Here is a 16014-nt window from a genome sequence, read left to right on the forward strand (position 1 = left end):
AATAAAGCAAATATTGCAATAAGGCAAGTCACACAGATTTTTTGGTTTCCCAGGGCATATAAGTTATGTTTACACTCAACTCTATGCACATAAAGAAGAAAATCTGGAGGAAATGGTTAAATTCCTGGAAACATACAATCTCCCAGGATTGAACCAGGAAGGGGCAGAAACCCTTCCTAGACCAATATCAAGCTCTGAAGTTGAATTAGTATTAAAAAGCTTACCAACCAACATAAAAGCCCTAGACCAGATGGATTCACAGCTGAATTCTACCAGATGTACAAAGAATAACTGGTACCAATCCTGCTGAAACCATGCCAAAAAATCAAGAAGGAAGGGCTCCTTCCTAACTCATTCTATGAAGCCAGCATCAGCCTGATACAAATATTCCGGCAGAGACACAGTGGAAAAGATAATTTCAGGCCAATATTCCCTATGAACATATTTGCAAAAATTCTCAACAAAATATTAGCAAACTGTATCCAACAGCACATAAGTAAGTTAATACACTACTATCAAGTCCTGTTCTCATCACCTCACAGTAGATGAAGGTGAGACCTTGTATCTCTTGCTTATTCTTCCCTCAACCCTTTACACACTGATTGCTTAAGAGAAGGTAGCAGAAATAATTTATTGGCACAATGTCTGAATGTAGTAACAGTTCAATGAATATTAATGAGTAAAAGAAGATATTGGAGAAGGAACATGATCAGAACAAAAATGATGACAGGAGGTGGTTCCTGAAGCATGTTGTGGCTGTGGCAGGTGATAAGCCTTGAGCATTTACATAAGGTTTTATGGCAAGTCTTAATGATGCCCCATCCTTGTAGTTGATCTTCCCTTCTGATTCCTCCAAGTGTTATGATTTCTTCACAGAAGAGTAGATGACTTGGGAGTCCTGGGAGAGACACACAGGAATAAGGAAAGAAGTGATCAAGAAAATAAATAGGGTGGAGGACGGAAAGATGAAGAACTTCCAAGGAGTCTAGCTCACCTTGTTCTCCAGAAGTGTCCTGATGTTTGCTGTTAAGAAAAAAGTAATAGTTCTGAGCTCTTGCATTCTTACTTAGGCCTCACTCCCAGACTTTATGCCCCAGGGCATATAACTACTATGCTTAGTGTGTGGAATTCCATTTTCTCCTGTTCTGTAAAATCCTTTCTTAAAGTTGTTAATGCTGAAGTCCTTCTAAGACTCTATCCATCTTCCAAGCCCTCCACCAGCACTTACTAACGAAGTGCTTCTCTTCTCTGATGCAACTTCTCATAGGTCATTGTCTTTATACTTTTTTCCTCTTGACTTCTCTATTACAGCACTCTGTCAGGGCTGTTTCCTGTTGTTTCTTTATGTTCCTGAGATAACCAACCATGTGTGGTTCACCTCAGTACATAGAAGGAAATTGGAGTAGAATCATAGATAACAGAAGACAGACTCTGAATCATACAGTATTTTGAGTCTGGTTGCAGGAGCTGCTTAGTGATGTCTGCTTCTTTCCCCCTTTTTCCAGGTATGCACAGTGGGATGACATCCCCTTCCTTCCCCTGAAGATTTACAGCCAGAAGCTTGGAAAATGACTGCACTTTTTGATTCTGCTAAGCTGGTCAGACAGAGAAAAAGAATGATAGAGCAATCAACTCCCTATAGGAAGTTGAAGTGGCACAAATCTAAGCAAGGCAGGCAGAGGACCCAGCTTCAGAGGCTCAGAGGAGAGTAGCTAGATGACTACTGACCAGGAAATCAGCCAAGTTGTCAAGAGCCACTGGCTCCATCCGAGGCAACCAAGAGCACAGAACAAAGGATAGCTTTTAGGGTTGTTGGTATAAGGGTTATAGTTTTAAGGGCACTGGAGCAGAAGCTTAAAGGACACTCCTCTGCACTGCTGCAGAACTCAGCAGTTCCTGCAAAACTACATGTCAAAGTGAAAATTCCCTAGGTCATGTTGATTTATTCAGTTATTCCTCCCATCCCATATGAAGACTGCAGATCCTTCAAAGGAGACACTTTAATGACCCCGTTCACCTGAGAGAATTCCTCTTGGACTTTAGACCTGCTTACTCTTGCCTGACTTCCTTCTTTTGCCTTGAATCTTAGATTCTCCCTGACTATCTAACCCCATTCAAATGAAGACTTATTAGACAATCTCCCTATTTTTTTTTAAGTTTGGTTTCTTCACAAGAGCCTACCTCCAGGTGTCTCTTGCTCCCTCCTGGATCAACAGATTTCCTATCAAGGGCAAGCAATGTATTAAAGCCTCTATTGCTGGCCGGGTGCAGTGGCTCACACCTGTAATCCCAGCATTTTGGGAGGCTGAGGCAGGTGGATCACTTGAGGTCAAGAGTTTGAGTCCAGCCTGGCCAACATGGTAAAACCCCGTCTCTACTAAAAAATACAAAAATTGTAGCTGGGCATGGTGGCACATGCCTGTCATCCCAGTTACTCAAGAGTCTGAGACAGGAAAATCAAGCGAGTTTCCTGTCTCAGCTCACAGGAAGAGACTGCAGTGAGCTGACATTGCACCACTGCTCTCCAGCCTGGGCAACAGAGCAAGACTCCTTCTAAAAAATAGATAGATAAATAAATAAATAAATAAATAAATAAATAAATAAATAAATACAGCCTCTATTGCATACAATGCATCACTTTCCTGTGAATATGCATCTGACAAGAACCACTTTGCAGTTTCTCACCTGAGCTTTCTGGCTGCTGGATGCTCCAGACCTGAGAATAAACCACATCCACATCTACAGAGCCCACTGCAGGGAGAAGACAAGAGTTCACAGATGTTGGTGGCCAAGGGTTCACTTCACACACATCTTCCCCATCCCTGGCTTAATGATTATATCCTTCCTCCCAACCCCAACATGATTCTGAGAGAGTCATTTTTTTATTGGGAATGGCTGGGCCTCAGGGGTTGAGGTGCCTAGACCACCTAATGGTCTCTACTCCTGTCTCCTCTTTCTTTTCTGCCTCAGCCTCAGAGCCCCTCCCGGTGGAGACACTCACCATTGACATACACTGGCTGCAGCTCCTCCATATTTGGGATTGGGCTTGAATAGGTGAACTCTTGAGGATTCAGCCTACGATCAGCTCTGTGAGAAAGTGAATTAACTGCATGATAGTCCCCAGGGTAGTGAGTGAGAACAGAAGGGAGACTGGCTGAGGAGAGAGCAGGTAAAAGCCCTGCAGTCATGGCTCTCTGCTTGGGTGATTTTATGGCTCTTTGTATAGACTGTCTACTTGGATATGGCCAAAATGTTCTGTTCCTTATCTTTGGCTTTCTCAAAAGTTATAAATAAGACAATGATATTGCTCCAGAATCTATTTTTTTTCTTATAAACTCTCATAAAACTTTGCCTGCCTTTTTCTCATTACTTTATCTCTCTCACTCCTTCTTGTACTCTGGACATATACTACATACCTATAACACAGTATGTCCCTTGAGGAAATACACATTTTGTGGGTATGTTCATTCCTCTAAATATCTAACAAAAACTTACTTATACATTAAAGATATTCAATAATCTTGAATATATTAATTTATGTATTAATTTAAATGTATGTAATCCTATACAAGATAACACCTAGGATCATGTGGACCACCTTAAGACAGTGCCTTGCTGGCATAAATGTAATGCAGTAGAGACAAGAGTAAGTATTATAGAAAGATATCATGTTAATTACATAGCCTCAATCTCAACGTACAAGCAGAGTACAGTGGGTGTTTAAAACTGAATGAAGGAGACCTTTAGAATTAAAATTTTTACTAGGAAGAGTTCTCACCTAGGTTCATTAGTGGCAGAATTTTCTCCTGAAATGCAAATAAAACAAAATTCATTTCAGAGAAGGAAGCTTTATCTCTTAAAATTTTGACATGATTTAACTATGTATAATCAGCTGGTAAGACATAGGATATAGAAGAGTAATCCAACTGTATTTCATCTAAATGGCTGCTTATATATTCCAACACAACTAGTTGTCAGTAAAATAATTCATTCTTTTTTTCCCACTGATTTAAAATGCCACTTAAAATGGCAAACCCTGTGTGCACTGGTAACTGTTTCTTGATTTTATATTCTGTTCTATTGTCTCTTTGGCTATTCATATACCAGTACAATGTTGTTTTAACTATCATAATGTATAACATATTTTAACCGTTGATGACTGATTTTATTTTATTGCTCTTCTGTATTAGATTTTATGCAGCCATTCTTAATATTTAAACGTTTGATATTTGCAACACCTTGTCTGTAGGAGTGACCTTGGGGCTAGGCTGAATATTGACATTTGTAAGGCAAACTAGGCCATCTCTTGTACCTTTTGCTTTGTGGAGAGATGTAAAACAAGAAACACAGCATATTAGCATAGATGTATCAGTTGTGTCTTTAGAGAGAATCCTCTTAGTGATCCAGGAGAGATTTTATAGTCCTCCAGTTAATACCTCAGAAACAATGCCACATAGATGTGTACAGGGGCCACCCTGGCTCAAAAGCTTCATGCTTGGTAGAAATTGGTATCACTTGTAACACCCATGAGTGTACGTGTGTGGCTTCCAGAGGTCACCACTACAAGAGACATGCTAAATTTCAAGAGTTACATTGCACTTGGGGATACCCCAGCTGTGCTTCCCATCAGGCTTATGAAATCCTAGTCAAAGTCCTCCCAGTTTAGATGCAGTTTGCCAATCATGGAAAATACTGCTAGTAGCTCAGTCAATATTTCAGCTTTGTTAGGCTTTACAGAAAATAATGCTAGAAAATTAACTTTGATTTAGTTTGCCAAGGAGAAGGTAAAACTTCTTTATAATTAGCTTGTTTAGTCTTCAAGGAAAGGCATGACCTCAGAATTGTCTACCAAGCCAAACCGTCGTTAAAGCATAAGTCGGGGGGTCGGTCATATTCAAACATGTATTAAATAAATGTATATGTTTCCAACAATTCCTTCCCTTCTTGAAGAAATTATTTTAAAATGGACTTCAAAAATAGTTCTACTATCTAAGCACTTTCGAATAATAACAAAATCTGGTGATACATTGGTTCACAAAGAAAACCTCCAAAATATTCCAAAAATCGACATGGTACACATAATATTCCTTGATCATAATGGAACTGCTAATTCATAACAAAACTTGAAAAAAATTGACATATGTCTATAATTTATCAATTCAAAGGAAGCAAGTCTTAAGCAACTGAATACATATACAAATATATAAGAAAAAAGGAAGACTATCCAATTTGTTCAAAAGAATAAAACTAACAAAGCTAGAAGGCAATAACCAACAAAGATAAAAGCAGAATTTTAGAATTAGAAAGAAATATTGGTAGATAAAATAATAAATTCTAAGAGTTTTACCATACAGGAGATAGAGGCACTATCTTTCTTTTTTTTATTTTATTTTATTTTTTTTATTATACTTTAAGTTCTAGGGTACATGTGCATAACGTGCAGGTTTGTTACATATGTATACCTGTGCCATGTTGGTGTGCTGCACCCATCAACTCGTCAGCACCCATCAATTCATCATTTATATCAGGTATAACTCCCCAGTGCAATCCCTCCCCCCTCCCCCCTCCCCCCTCCCCATGATAGACCCCAGTGTGTGATGTTCCCCTTCCCGAGTCCAAGTGATCTCATTGTTCAGTTCCCACCTATGAGTGAGAACATGCGGTGTTTGGTTTTCTCTTCTTGTGATAGTTTGCTAAGAATGATGGTTTCCAGCTGCATCCATGTCCCTACAAAGGACGCAAACTCATCCTTTTTTATGGCTGCATAGTATTCCATGGTGTATATGGAGGCACTATCTTTCTAGATGATTACATTTCAAAGGGATGGCTCCCAAGTCTTAGAGATAGACATTTCTGGGTTGTAAAACTGGCAAGAGTCTAAGAGAAGATTTATATCTCAATGAGGCAGAGAAAGAATTTACAATTACAAGTTCTCTAAAGCAAATGCTCTAAGAAAAGGGAGATGAGGAGCCTATAGTCAATTTGAGGGCAATATTAAGGCCAGCTTGGTGTGGGGAGGAGAGCCCTGTGTAGACACATGCCTGAGGAATCTTAAGGAGCAAACCTTCTTTTGAAGAGCAGATAAAGGAACATTTATTTCAGGGAAGATATGGTCATCTGCCGGAGGCAGGAGCTGCATATTTACAGTGGGTGCAACGGTGTGCCAGTGTTTCTTGTGGATGGATCTGAGCCCTGTGGAAGAGAGGCATAGCTTGAAGCCATTTCAAAATCTGGCCAAGAGGACTTCCTGAAGAGGTATGGGGTTCCAAAATAAGGGTGGAGGGGAAGGGGAAGAAGTCTTTAGATTCTTAAAAACTGAAGAGAGATGTTAAGTGCTCAGCTGGAGAAAAATGAATCACCTGCATCACAAGATGCAGGCAGGTAATGTTAATAGTTGGGGGGCTCTGGAGAATTCAGAGACACAGCCCCAAAATAGGAGCTGATTTTCTCAAGCCAGCAAACCTGGAAAGTCAGCTTTTTTGGAGCCAGGAAATCAATGCCAACCATGGGGGCTTCAAAAACAGAAGCAACTCAAGGAAAGAGAGAAACATCTGGCCAGAACCCTTTCTGTATTGCAGAAGGCTGGCCTGAAGAAGGTCTGAGCTGAGTGGTGGGAGGTGTGTGCTTTAACTTTGAGATTCAGAAAGCTGATTAATGAACAAGCACTCTATGGAGAAACTATGTTTTTGTTGTCGCTTGCCTAAAATTATATAGGAGTGATATGGTGTGGCTGTGTCCCCACCTAAATCTCATCTGGAATTCCCACATGCTGTGGGAAGGACCCAGTGGGAGGTAATTGAATCATGGGAGCAAGTCTTTCCCGTGCTGTTCTCATGATAGTCGGTAAGACTCACAAGATTTGATGGTTTTAAAAAGAGGAGTTTCCCTGCACAAGCTTATCTCTTTGCCTGCCGCCATCCACATAAGATGTGACTTGCTCCTCCTGGTTTTCTGCCATGACTGTGAGGTTTCCACAGTCACGTGGAACTATAAGTCCAATTAAACCTCTTTCTTTTGTAAATTGCCCAGTCTCAGGTATGTCTTTATTAGCAGCATGAAAACCGACTAATACAAGGAGTAAGTGGACAGAGTATGGGCCTGCCTGTAATTTCAACCAGAGTCAGGGAAAATATAATCCTCCAAGAGTGAGTATGAATGGGCGGTAGAAAAGGAAGATAAAAAATTAAGTTTTATGGTTGCACTCTAAGAGCACCCTTGTTCGATGAATCAGTTATCATACCAAAAATTAATCAACATCTCAGGAGTAAACTTAGCAAGAAATGATGAAAACCTATATAAGTAAAACTCTAAAATACTATGACTCAAAATTTACCAAAAGTAGACACACCCTTGGATAGAAAAATTTCTCATTGCAAAGCTGTCAATTCTTCCTAATTTAATCTCAAAATTTAAAAGAATCCTAACAAAAATACTTTATTGAGAGACACTGATTATATTGTTTATGGGGAAAAATAAATAAGCAATAACATCCAGAAAAGTTCTGTAAGAATAACATAGTCATGATGGGAACAACTTTGATGGAAGAAAAAAATGTAATGTTATAAAACAAAGGCATACAAGTCACATACACAAACACATGTATGCACATACTGATATACACACAAACAGAATAGGGCTTCAAAGTTAGATCTGAATACTATCAGATACTTAGTATAGCTGAACTGCTTTTATCCATAACACTTCTGTCACCGTGTGTGTGGGGTTTTTCTTCCCCATACCAGCCAATTTTCCAACTCTTAGGACACTAATTACAATTAAACTCAGTTCTGACACTACTCAGAGTTAGTGCAGACCCCACAGGTAAAGGGGAGTGTCCCGCAAAACTGCCCCCCGCTCCAGATGCCAATAATATGTCATGGGCCTCATATCCTTCTGACCAAATGGCTATAAATTGGGGATTCCCAGGACTCCTTCCTCAATTTCAATAATTTGCTATATAGAACTCGAAGAAACACTTCAGTTACTCTTACTGGTTTATTACAAAGGATATTATAAAAGATACAAATATACAACCAAATGAAAAACATTAGGTAAGACAATGTCTGGAAGTGTACTGGAGTTTCTGTTCCCAAGGGAATGGGGTGCTCTACCCTCCCAGTACACTGATGTATTCACCAACTGGCAAGTTCCCCAAATCCCATTGTTTAGGATTTTTATAGTTGTCCAATTACACAGGTATGATTGATTAAATCATTGGCAATTGGTGGTTAGATGAATCTTCAGTCCCTCTCCTGTCCTCAGAGGTCCAGGGGTGGGGCTCGAAGTTCCAAGCCTCTAATCACAAGGTTGGTGTTTCTGAAAACCAGCTCTCATATTGAAGCTATCCAGGAGCCCCTCTGTTGAGGGTCATCTCATTAGCATACCAAAGACACTCAATACTCAAGAAATTCTTAGAGTTTTAGGAGCTCAGCGGTCAGAAACTAGGGACAAAGACCAAATATATTAAATAATTTCTTCTTATATCACAATACCATAGGATATTATAAAGGCATCACTTTACTTAAAAAAGACAAATTGCACAGAAATAATGAAACAGCCATTTGAAAAAAAAGATTAGATTCTAGTTCAGTACTTATTCAAAAAGATTTCTGGATGTGTCACAGATATTTGAACCAGAGCAACTCCATCTTGAATAGGAGTTGGGTAAAATGAGGCTGAAACCTACTGGGCCCCATTCCCAGACAGTTAGGCATTCTAAGTCACAGGATGAAATAGTAGGTTGGCACAAGATACAGGTCATAAGGACCTTGCTGATCAAAGTGGTTGCAGTAAAGAAGCCAGCAGAAGCTCACCAAAACCAAGATAGAAATAAGAGTGACCTCTAGTTGCCTTCACTGCTACACTCCCGCCAGTGGCATGATGGTTTACAAATGCCATGGCAATATCAGGAAGTTATCCAATATGGTCTAACAAGGGGAGGCATGAATAATCCACCCCTTGTTTAGCATATCATCAAGAAATAACCATAAAAATGGGCAATCAGCAACCCTTGGGGCTATTCTGCCTATAGAATAGTCATTCTTTTATTCCTTTACTTTCTTAATAAACTTGCTTTCACTGTACTGTATGGACTCACCCTGAATTCTTTCTTACTTGAGATTCAAGAACCCTCTCTTGGGGTCTGGATCCAGACCCCTTTCCAGTAACAGACGGATCAAAAATTTAAGCATAAATATAAAATGACATAATTCTAGAAGAAAATATGGGTCTGGCACAGTAGCTCACACCTGTAATCCCAGTACTTAGAGAGACCAAGACTGGTAGATCACTTGAGCTCAAGAGTTCAAGACCAGCCTGGGCAACATGGAGAAATCCCATCTCTACAAAAAATATAAAAATTAGCCAGTCACGGTGGTGCATGCCTGTGGCCCTAGCTACTCAGGAGGCTGAAGTGGGAGTATCACTTGAGTCCAGCAGGTTGAGGTTTCAGTGATCCAAGACTGCACCATTGCACTCTAGCCTGTGTGACAAAGCGAGACCCTGTCTCAAAAAAAAAAAAAAAAAAAAAAAAAAAGAAAAGAAAAGAAAAAAAAAAAAAACCAGGGAACATTTTATTTTTATCAACTAAGAATGGGGAAGACCTTCCAAAATAGGTTACCAAACCCAGAACCCATAAAAGAAGATATTGATAAATTAGACCACATAAAAATAATTACTTTTATAGTAAGAATTTCAATATGAAAGGCAATGCAAAGTACACACTGCAGACCCTTTTCACTATTCATACCTCAGACAAAGAGCTAATACATTTAGTATAAAAATATAATCTACAAATCCCTAAGAATGAGATTAAAAACCCAATGTAAAATGATTAAACTATGTGAACAAAGAGCTCGCAATAAACAGAAACATAAATAAAAACTACAGGGCATTAATGTTTCTCAATTGCGAAACAGGCAAAGAGTCAAAACTTAACAACACTGTGTGGCTAGTGTGTCATAAACAAGCATGTTTATGACATGTCCTTATGAGAGTATAATTTAGTACAACTATGAGTAACCCTGGACAATATCTACCAAATTAGAAAGGTATCTGATTTGAATCTAGGAATTTTATTTATAGGAATTAATTCTACAAGCATACTGTACATGCAAGAAATGACATCTAAAAGAAAAATTATTGTAGCATTGTGTGTCATGGAAAACAACTTGAGATCATCTAAATCTCCATCAATAATGAATTATTAACATTAAGATAACTATTGCAAATCCATGAATAGAATGCTTTGCAACCATTAAAAAGATATTACATTTCTATATATATTTATATCAAACAATTCTCAAATAATATTCATAGAAAAGTGAAGTGTAGCATATAGTATGTTATTATTTGTGTGAAAATAAAGAATATGTATGTACACAAAGACATCATGTAAGTCTAAAACATCTCTGGAAAAATAAATGAGATATTGCTAATAGTGGGAGCCTCTGAGGAAGGGAACCAAGAGGTCCAGGAATAGGTGTGAGAGAAAGGATTACTTTTTACTGTCATATTCTTTGATATTGTTTGAATGTTTTGCCAGATGTATTTGTAACATATTTATTCAGTTATTTATTTTAAAGGAGAAATAAACTATATCGGGCCACTCTGAAAGGGATTATATTGATAGTTTATTTTAGGTTGACATAGAGGTATCATGGTCCTCATGATAAGAGATTAGCCAATGAAAGAAAGCATTACTTTCATTAGGCAAGAGCCACTGCCTTGTCCTTATATTTCTATGCTGTGCAAGGCTCAAAAGCTAATGATTTAGGGTATGGCTAATTTATATAGGAGTCCGAGGACCTTCATGGAAGGAAAGGGATACTCTGACTTTCTTTAGTTATTAAATCATCTTTTGATAAATTGAGGTGGTCCCAATTAAGTCATCTACTTGAAGGAAAAAATTGTCTTAAGTGAAACTCACCATGAAATAAATTGCCAGTTTGGGATATCTGGCCAGGCATGGAGTGTAGCATGGTGACTCCAAGGCAAGAAGATCGCTTGAGCCCAGGAGTTCAAGACTAGCCTCAGCAATATATAAAGTCATCTCCAGGAGTAATTTAAAAATTGGCAAGGCATGGTGGTTCATTCGTGTGGTCCCATCTACTTGGGAAATTGAGCCAAGAGGATCACCTGAGCTTGGGACATCAAGGCTGCAGTGAGCCATGATCATACCACTGCACTCTGGCCTGAGTAGCAGAGTGACACTTTGTCTGGAAAAAAAAAAAAAAAAGGTTGGATATCTGAAGGTCAAAGCCATGAACTGAGACTGAAAACTTCTGAAGCAGCCTAATTTTGGAAGCAAATTTAGTAAACAATAATTGTGTGTGGTTATGTGCTTGTAAACTAAAAAGTAATAGGAAGATAGTATGTGAGGTAACATATATGTTAATTAGTTCAATCTAGCAATTCCACAATGTATACTTATTTGAAAATATCATGCTGTACATAAATACATACAATTTTTATCGGTCAATTAAAAATTAATTAAATTTTTTTTAAAGTTACAAGAGTGGGAGTGCAGGTCAAAAACCATGTGGTAGATCCACACAGTAAAGGCTCTCAATTTGTTCCTATCTTCTTGTATGCATTGTTTTGCAATGTGACTCTGTCATTTGTCAGCAAAGAGGTAGACACTATTTCTCTACCACTTGCATATGGTTATGACCATACGACTTACTTTTTGATCAATAAGACAGTAACAAAAGTGACAAATTAGGAGGCTTATATTAGTACTTGTCCTTGCTTGGGCACATTTATAGACTAAATGTTTGTGTCCTGCCCAAATTCCATATATTGAAGTACTAATGCCAAATGTGATTACAGTTGGAAGTAGAACCTTTATAGAAGTAATTAATTTTAAGTGAGGTCATAAGGGTGGAGTCCTGATACAACAGGATTAGTATTCTTATAAGAAGGGATGGGTTGATGGATACAGCAAACCATCATGGCACATGTATACCTATGTAACAAACCTGCACGTTCTGTACATGTACCCCAGAACTTAAAGTATAAGTTTAAAAAAAGAAGGGACAACAGAGAATTCGCTCTTTCTCTTTGCATGTACGCAAAAAGAATTCATGTGAGCACATAGCAAGATGGTAGCTGCCCACAGCTAAGAGAAGAGGCTTCAGAATGAAACTTATCTTGCTGGCATCTTAATCTTAAACTTCTCAGCGTTTAGAATTGTAAGAAAATTAATTTTTGTTCTTTAAGCCACCCAATCTGTGGTATTTTGTTGTGCTATCCCAAGAAGACCAAAACAGACACCCTACACTGTCTTCACAGGAAAGAACAACTATTCTCTTTTGTAAGTATAAAACAGTTGAAGATGGTCTTGGTGTATCATGGCATAGATCTGAGGTAACTTTCTCATTTTGTGGGCGAGGAAACAGAGCAGAGTTGGTTACTCACATAGAGGGTGGCTATATCACCCCTGAAAGAGCGGTGATGAGGCAGGAAGCTCTATAAAAGAATAAAGAACTGGGAAAGATATTTTGGGAATAAAGTAGCAGAGAGGGGTGCAGAAGTGTAATATCACACTTACTTAAATCATCTGTTTAAAAAATAAAACTTCCATTGAACTTGAGAATAGTGGCTTGCACAAAAGAGAAAAAAATACCTAGGAATACAACTAATAAACAAGGTGAAAGAACTCCACAGCAAGAATTACAAAACACTGCTGAAAGAAATCAGAGATGACACAAACAAATGAAAAAACATTCCATGCTCATGGATAGGAAGAATCAGTGTTGTTAAGATGGTCACTCTTCAAAACTATTTACAGATTCAAGGCTATTCCTAGCAAACTACCAATGACATTGTTTATAAAATTAGAAAAAAAAAATTCTAAAATTCATTTGGAACCAAAAAAGAGCCTCAAAAGCCAAAGCAGTCCCAAGCAAAAAAAAAAAAAAAAAAAAGAAAGAAAAAAAAAAAAGAAAAAAGCTAGAGGGATAACACTATACAACTTCAAACTATGTCACAAGCCTACAGTAACCAAAATAGCATGGTACTGCTACAAAAACAGATACACAGATCAATGGAACATACTAGAGAACACAGAAATAAAGCCATACAACTACAACCATCTGATCTTCTACAAAGCTGATAAACACAAGCAAAGGGGAAACGACTCTCTATTTAATAAATGCTGATGGGATAACTGGTTAACCATATGAAGAATATTGAAACTGGACCACTACCTTTTACTGTATACAAAAATCAATTCAAGATGAATCAAATTCTTAAATGTAAAACCTAAAACAATAAAGATTTGATATGGTTTGGCTGTGTCCCCACCCAAATCTCATCTTGAATTGTAGTTCTCACAATCCCAACGTGTTGTGGGAGGGACCCAGTGGGAGGTAATTGAATCATGGAGCTGGTTACCCTCATGCTGTTCTCGTGATAGTGAGTTAGTTCTCATAAGATCTGATGGTTTTAAAAAGGGCTTTTCCCCCTTTGCTTGGCACTTTTCTCTCCTGCCACCCTGTGAAGAAGGATATGTTTGCTTCCCCTTCTGTCATGATTGTAAGTTTCCTGAGGCCTTCCCAGTCGTGCGGAACTGTGAGTCAATTAGACCTCCTTCCTTTGTAAATTACCTAGTCTTGGGTATTTCTTTATAGCATTGTGAGAACAGACTAATACAAGACTCTAGAAGAAAACCTAGAAAATACCGTTCTGGACATTGGCCAAAGATAAGACTTCATGATGAAGACTCCAAAAACAATTGCAATAAAAACAAAAAATTGACAAATAGGACCTAATTAGACTAAAGAGCTTCTTCACAACAAAAGAAACTAACAGAGTAAATAAACAATCTGTAGAATGGAAGAAAATATTTGCAAACTGTGCATCCAAACAAAGATTTAATATCTAGAATCTACTAGGAACTCAAACAAATCAATAAGCAAAAACCAAACAACCCTGTTTAAAAATGGGCAAAGGACATGAACAGACACTTCTCCAAAAAAGACATATATGCAGCCAAAAATCATATGAAAAAATGTTCAATATAATCATTAGGGAAATGTAAATCAAAACCCCAATGAGATACCATCTCACACCAGTCCGAATGGCTATTAAAAAGTCAAAAAATGAGATGCTGGTGAGGTTGCAGAGAAAAGGGAACACTTAACACATTGTTGATGGCAATGTAAATTAGTTCAGCCACTGTGGAAAACAGTCTGGATATTTCTCAAAGAACTTAAAATAGAACTACCATTTGGCCAAGCAATTTCATTACTGGGTATATTCCCAAAGGAATATAAATCATTCTACTGTAAAGACACATGCATGCATATGTCCATTGTAGCACTATTCACAATAGTAAAGACGTGGAATCAACCTAGATGCCCATCAATAGTATACCAGATAAAGAAAATGTGTTACATATACACTATGGAATACTATGCAGCTATAAAAAATGAGATTATGTCCTTTGCAGCAACATAGGTGGAACTGGAGACCATTATCCTAAGTGAATTAACACAGGAATAGAAAACCAAATATCACATGTTCTCACTGATATGTGAGAGCTAAACGTTGAGTAAATATGAACACAAAGAATAGTACAACAGACACTGGGACCTATTTGAGGGTGGAGGGAGGGAAGAGAGTGAGAATTGAAAAGCCACCTATTGGGGCCAGGTATGATGGCTCACTCACTCCTGTAATGCCAGCACTTTGTGAGGCTGAGGTGGGTGGATTACTTGAGGCCAGGAGTTCAAGACTAGCCTGGTCAACATGGTAAAATGCCATTTCTTCTAAAAAAAAAAAAAATACAAAAATTAGCTGGGCATCACGGCAGGTGCCTGTAATCTCAGCTACCCAGGAAGCTGAGGCAGGAAAATCGCTTGAACCTGGGAGGTGAAGGTGGCAGTGAGCCAAGATTGTTCACTGCACTCCAACCTGGGAGACAGAGTGAGACTTCGCTAATAAAACAATAAAAGAAAGAAAGAAACAGAGAGAGAGAGGGAGGGAAGAAGGGAGGGAAAGAAGGAAGGAAGGAAGGAAGGAAGGAAGGAAGGAAGGAAGGAAGGAAGGAAGGAAGGAAGGAAGGAAGGGAGGGAGGGAAGGAAGGGCTGCCTATTTGGTATCATGCTGATTACCTGGGTGACAAAATTATCTGTACATCAAACCTGCAAGACAACCAATTTACCCATGTAACAAACCTGCACATGTACCTCTTGAACCTAAAATAAATGTTGGAAGTAAAAATAAAATAAAATACTGGCTTAAATGTTTACTATGTGGAAGAAAATTAATGAGTTTCCAAAATTTATTTCACCTGTTGTAATAGATAAGCATAAGAAAGCATTTTACAAGAGCTTCAAAGCTATCATTGAGATTCTGATGTGCCCCATGTTTGTCCTGTATCTGATAGGTTAAAATAAATAACACCTTACTGACATAGGTTAAACTTATGCGAAGAGAATAGGTAAAGCCAGGAGGTGCAACAAAGTTAGGTTTGAGGCTTAGTAGATATAGGTTCTGGTCTGCCCTCTACTGGCTGAGTGACCACAAAAATAAACTCACTTAAATTCCCCAAGATGGTTAGACATAGAAAATAAGATACTTAGGCTAGGAGCGGTGGCTCACACCTATAATCCCATCACTTTGGGAGGCTGAGCCAGGCAGATAGCGTGAGCTCAGGAATTCGAGACCAGCCTGGGCTACATGGTAAATCCTCATCTTTACAAAAAAATTAGGTGGGCATGGTGACATGGGCCTGTAGTTTCAGCTACTCAGGAGACTGATGTGGGAGGGTGGTTTGAGCCTGGGAGATCGAGACTGTGTGAGCCAAGATCATGCCACTGCACTCCAGCCTCAGCAACAGAGCAAGACCTTGTCTCCCTAAAAGGATACACTTAAAAATAACTTTTGATAATTACAGATAATATATGTAAACCTGCCATATGTGGTTGACACAATAATTGGGTCATTGGTAATTTTTTTTGACTTATGAAATTTTTTTTTTTTTTTTTTTTTTTTTTTTTTTTTTTTTTT

The 16014-nt window shown here is 38.4% G+C and overlaps 1 protein-coding gene across 2 annotated transcripts in view; it reads right to left on the reverse strand.

The window, feature by feature from the left end:
* Positions 1–602: 602 nt before the first annotated feature.
* FCRL2 (Fc receptor like 2) overlaps positions 603–16014 on the reverse strand; it is a 30235-nt gene continuing 14823 nt past the window's right edge. For both annotated transcript variants that reach the window (XM_023214131.3, XM_023214132.3), the window contains 5 exons: positions 3779–3806; positions 3002–3087; positions 2686–2751; positions 995–1023; positions 603–898 (listed from right to left, as the gene is read on the reverse strand). In XM_023214131.3, coding sequence (XP_023069899.1) covers positions 860–898; positions 995–1023; positions 2686–2751; positions 3002–3087; positions 3779–3806 — 248 coding nt within the window. In that variant the 3' untranslated portion in view covers positions 603–859. The remainder of the gene's footprint in view (positions 899–994; positions 1024–2685; positions 2752–3001; positions 3088–3778; positions 3807–16014) is intronic.

This window comes from Piliocolobus tephrosceles, chromosome 1, assembly GCF_002776525.5.
Source record: "Piliocolobus tephrosceles isolate RC106 chromosome 1, ASM277652v3, whole genome shotgun sequence".
NCBI lineage: Eukaryota > Metazoa > Chordata > Mammalia > Primates > Cercopithecidae > Piliocolobus > Piliocolobus tephrosceles.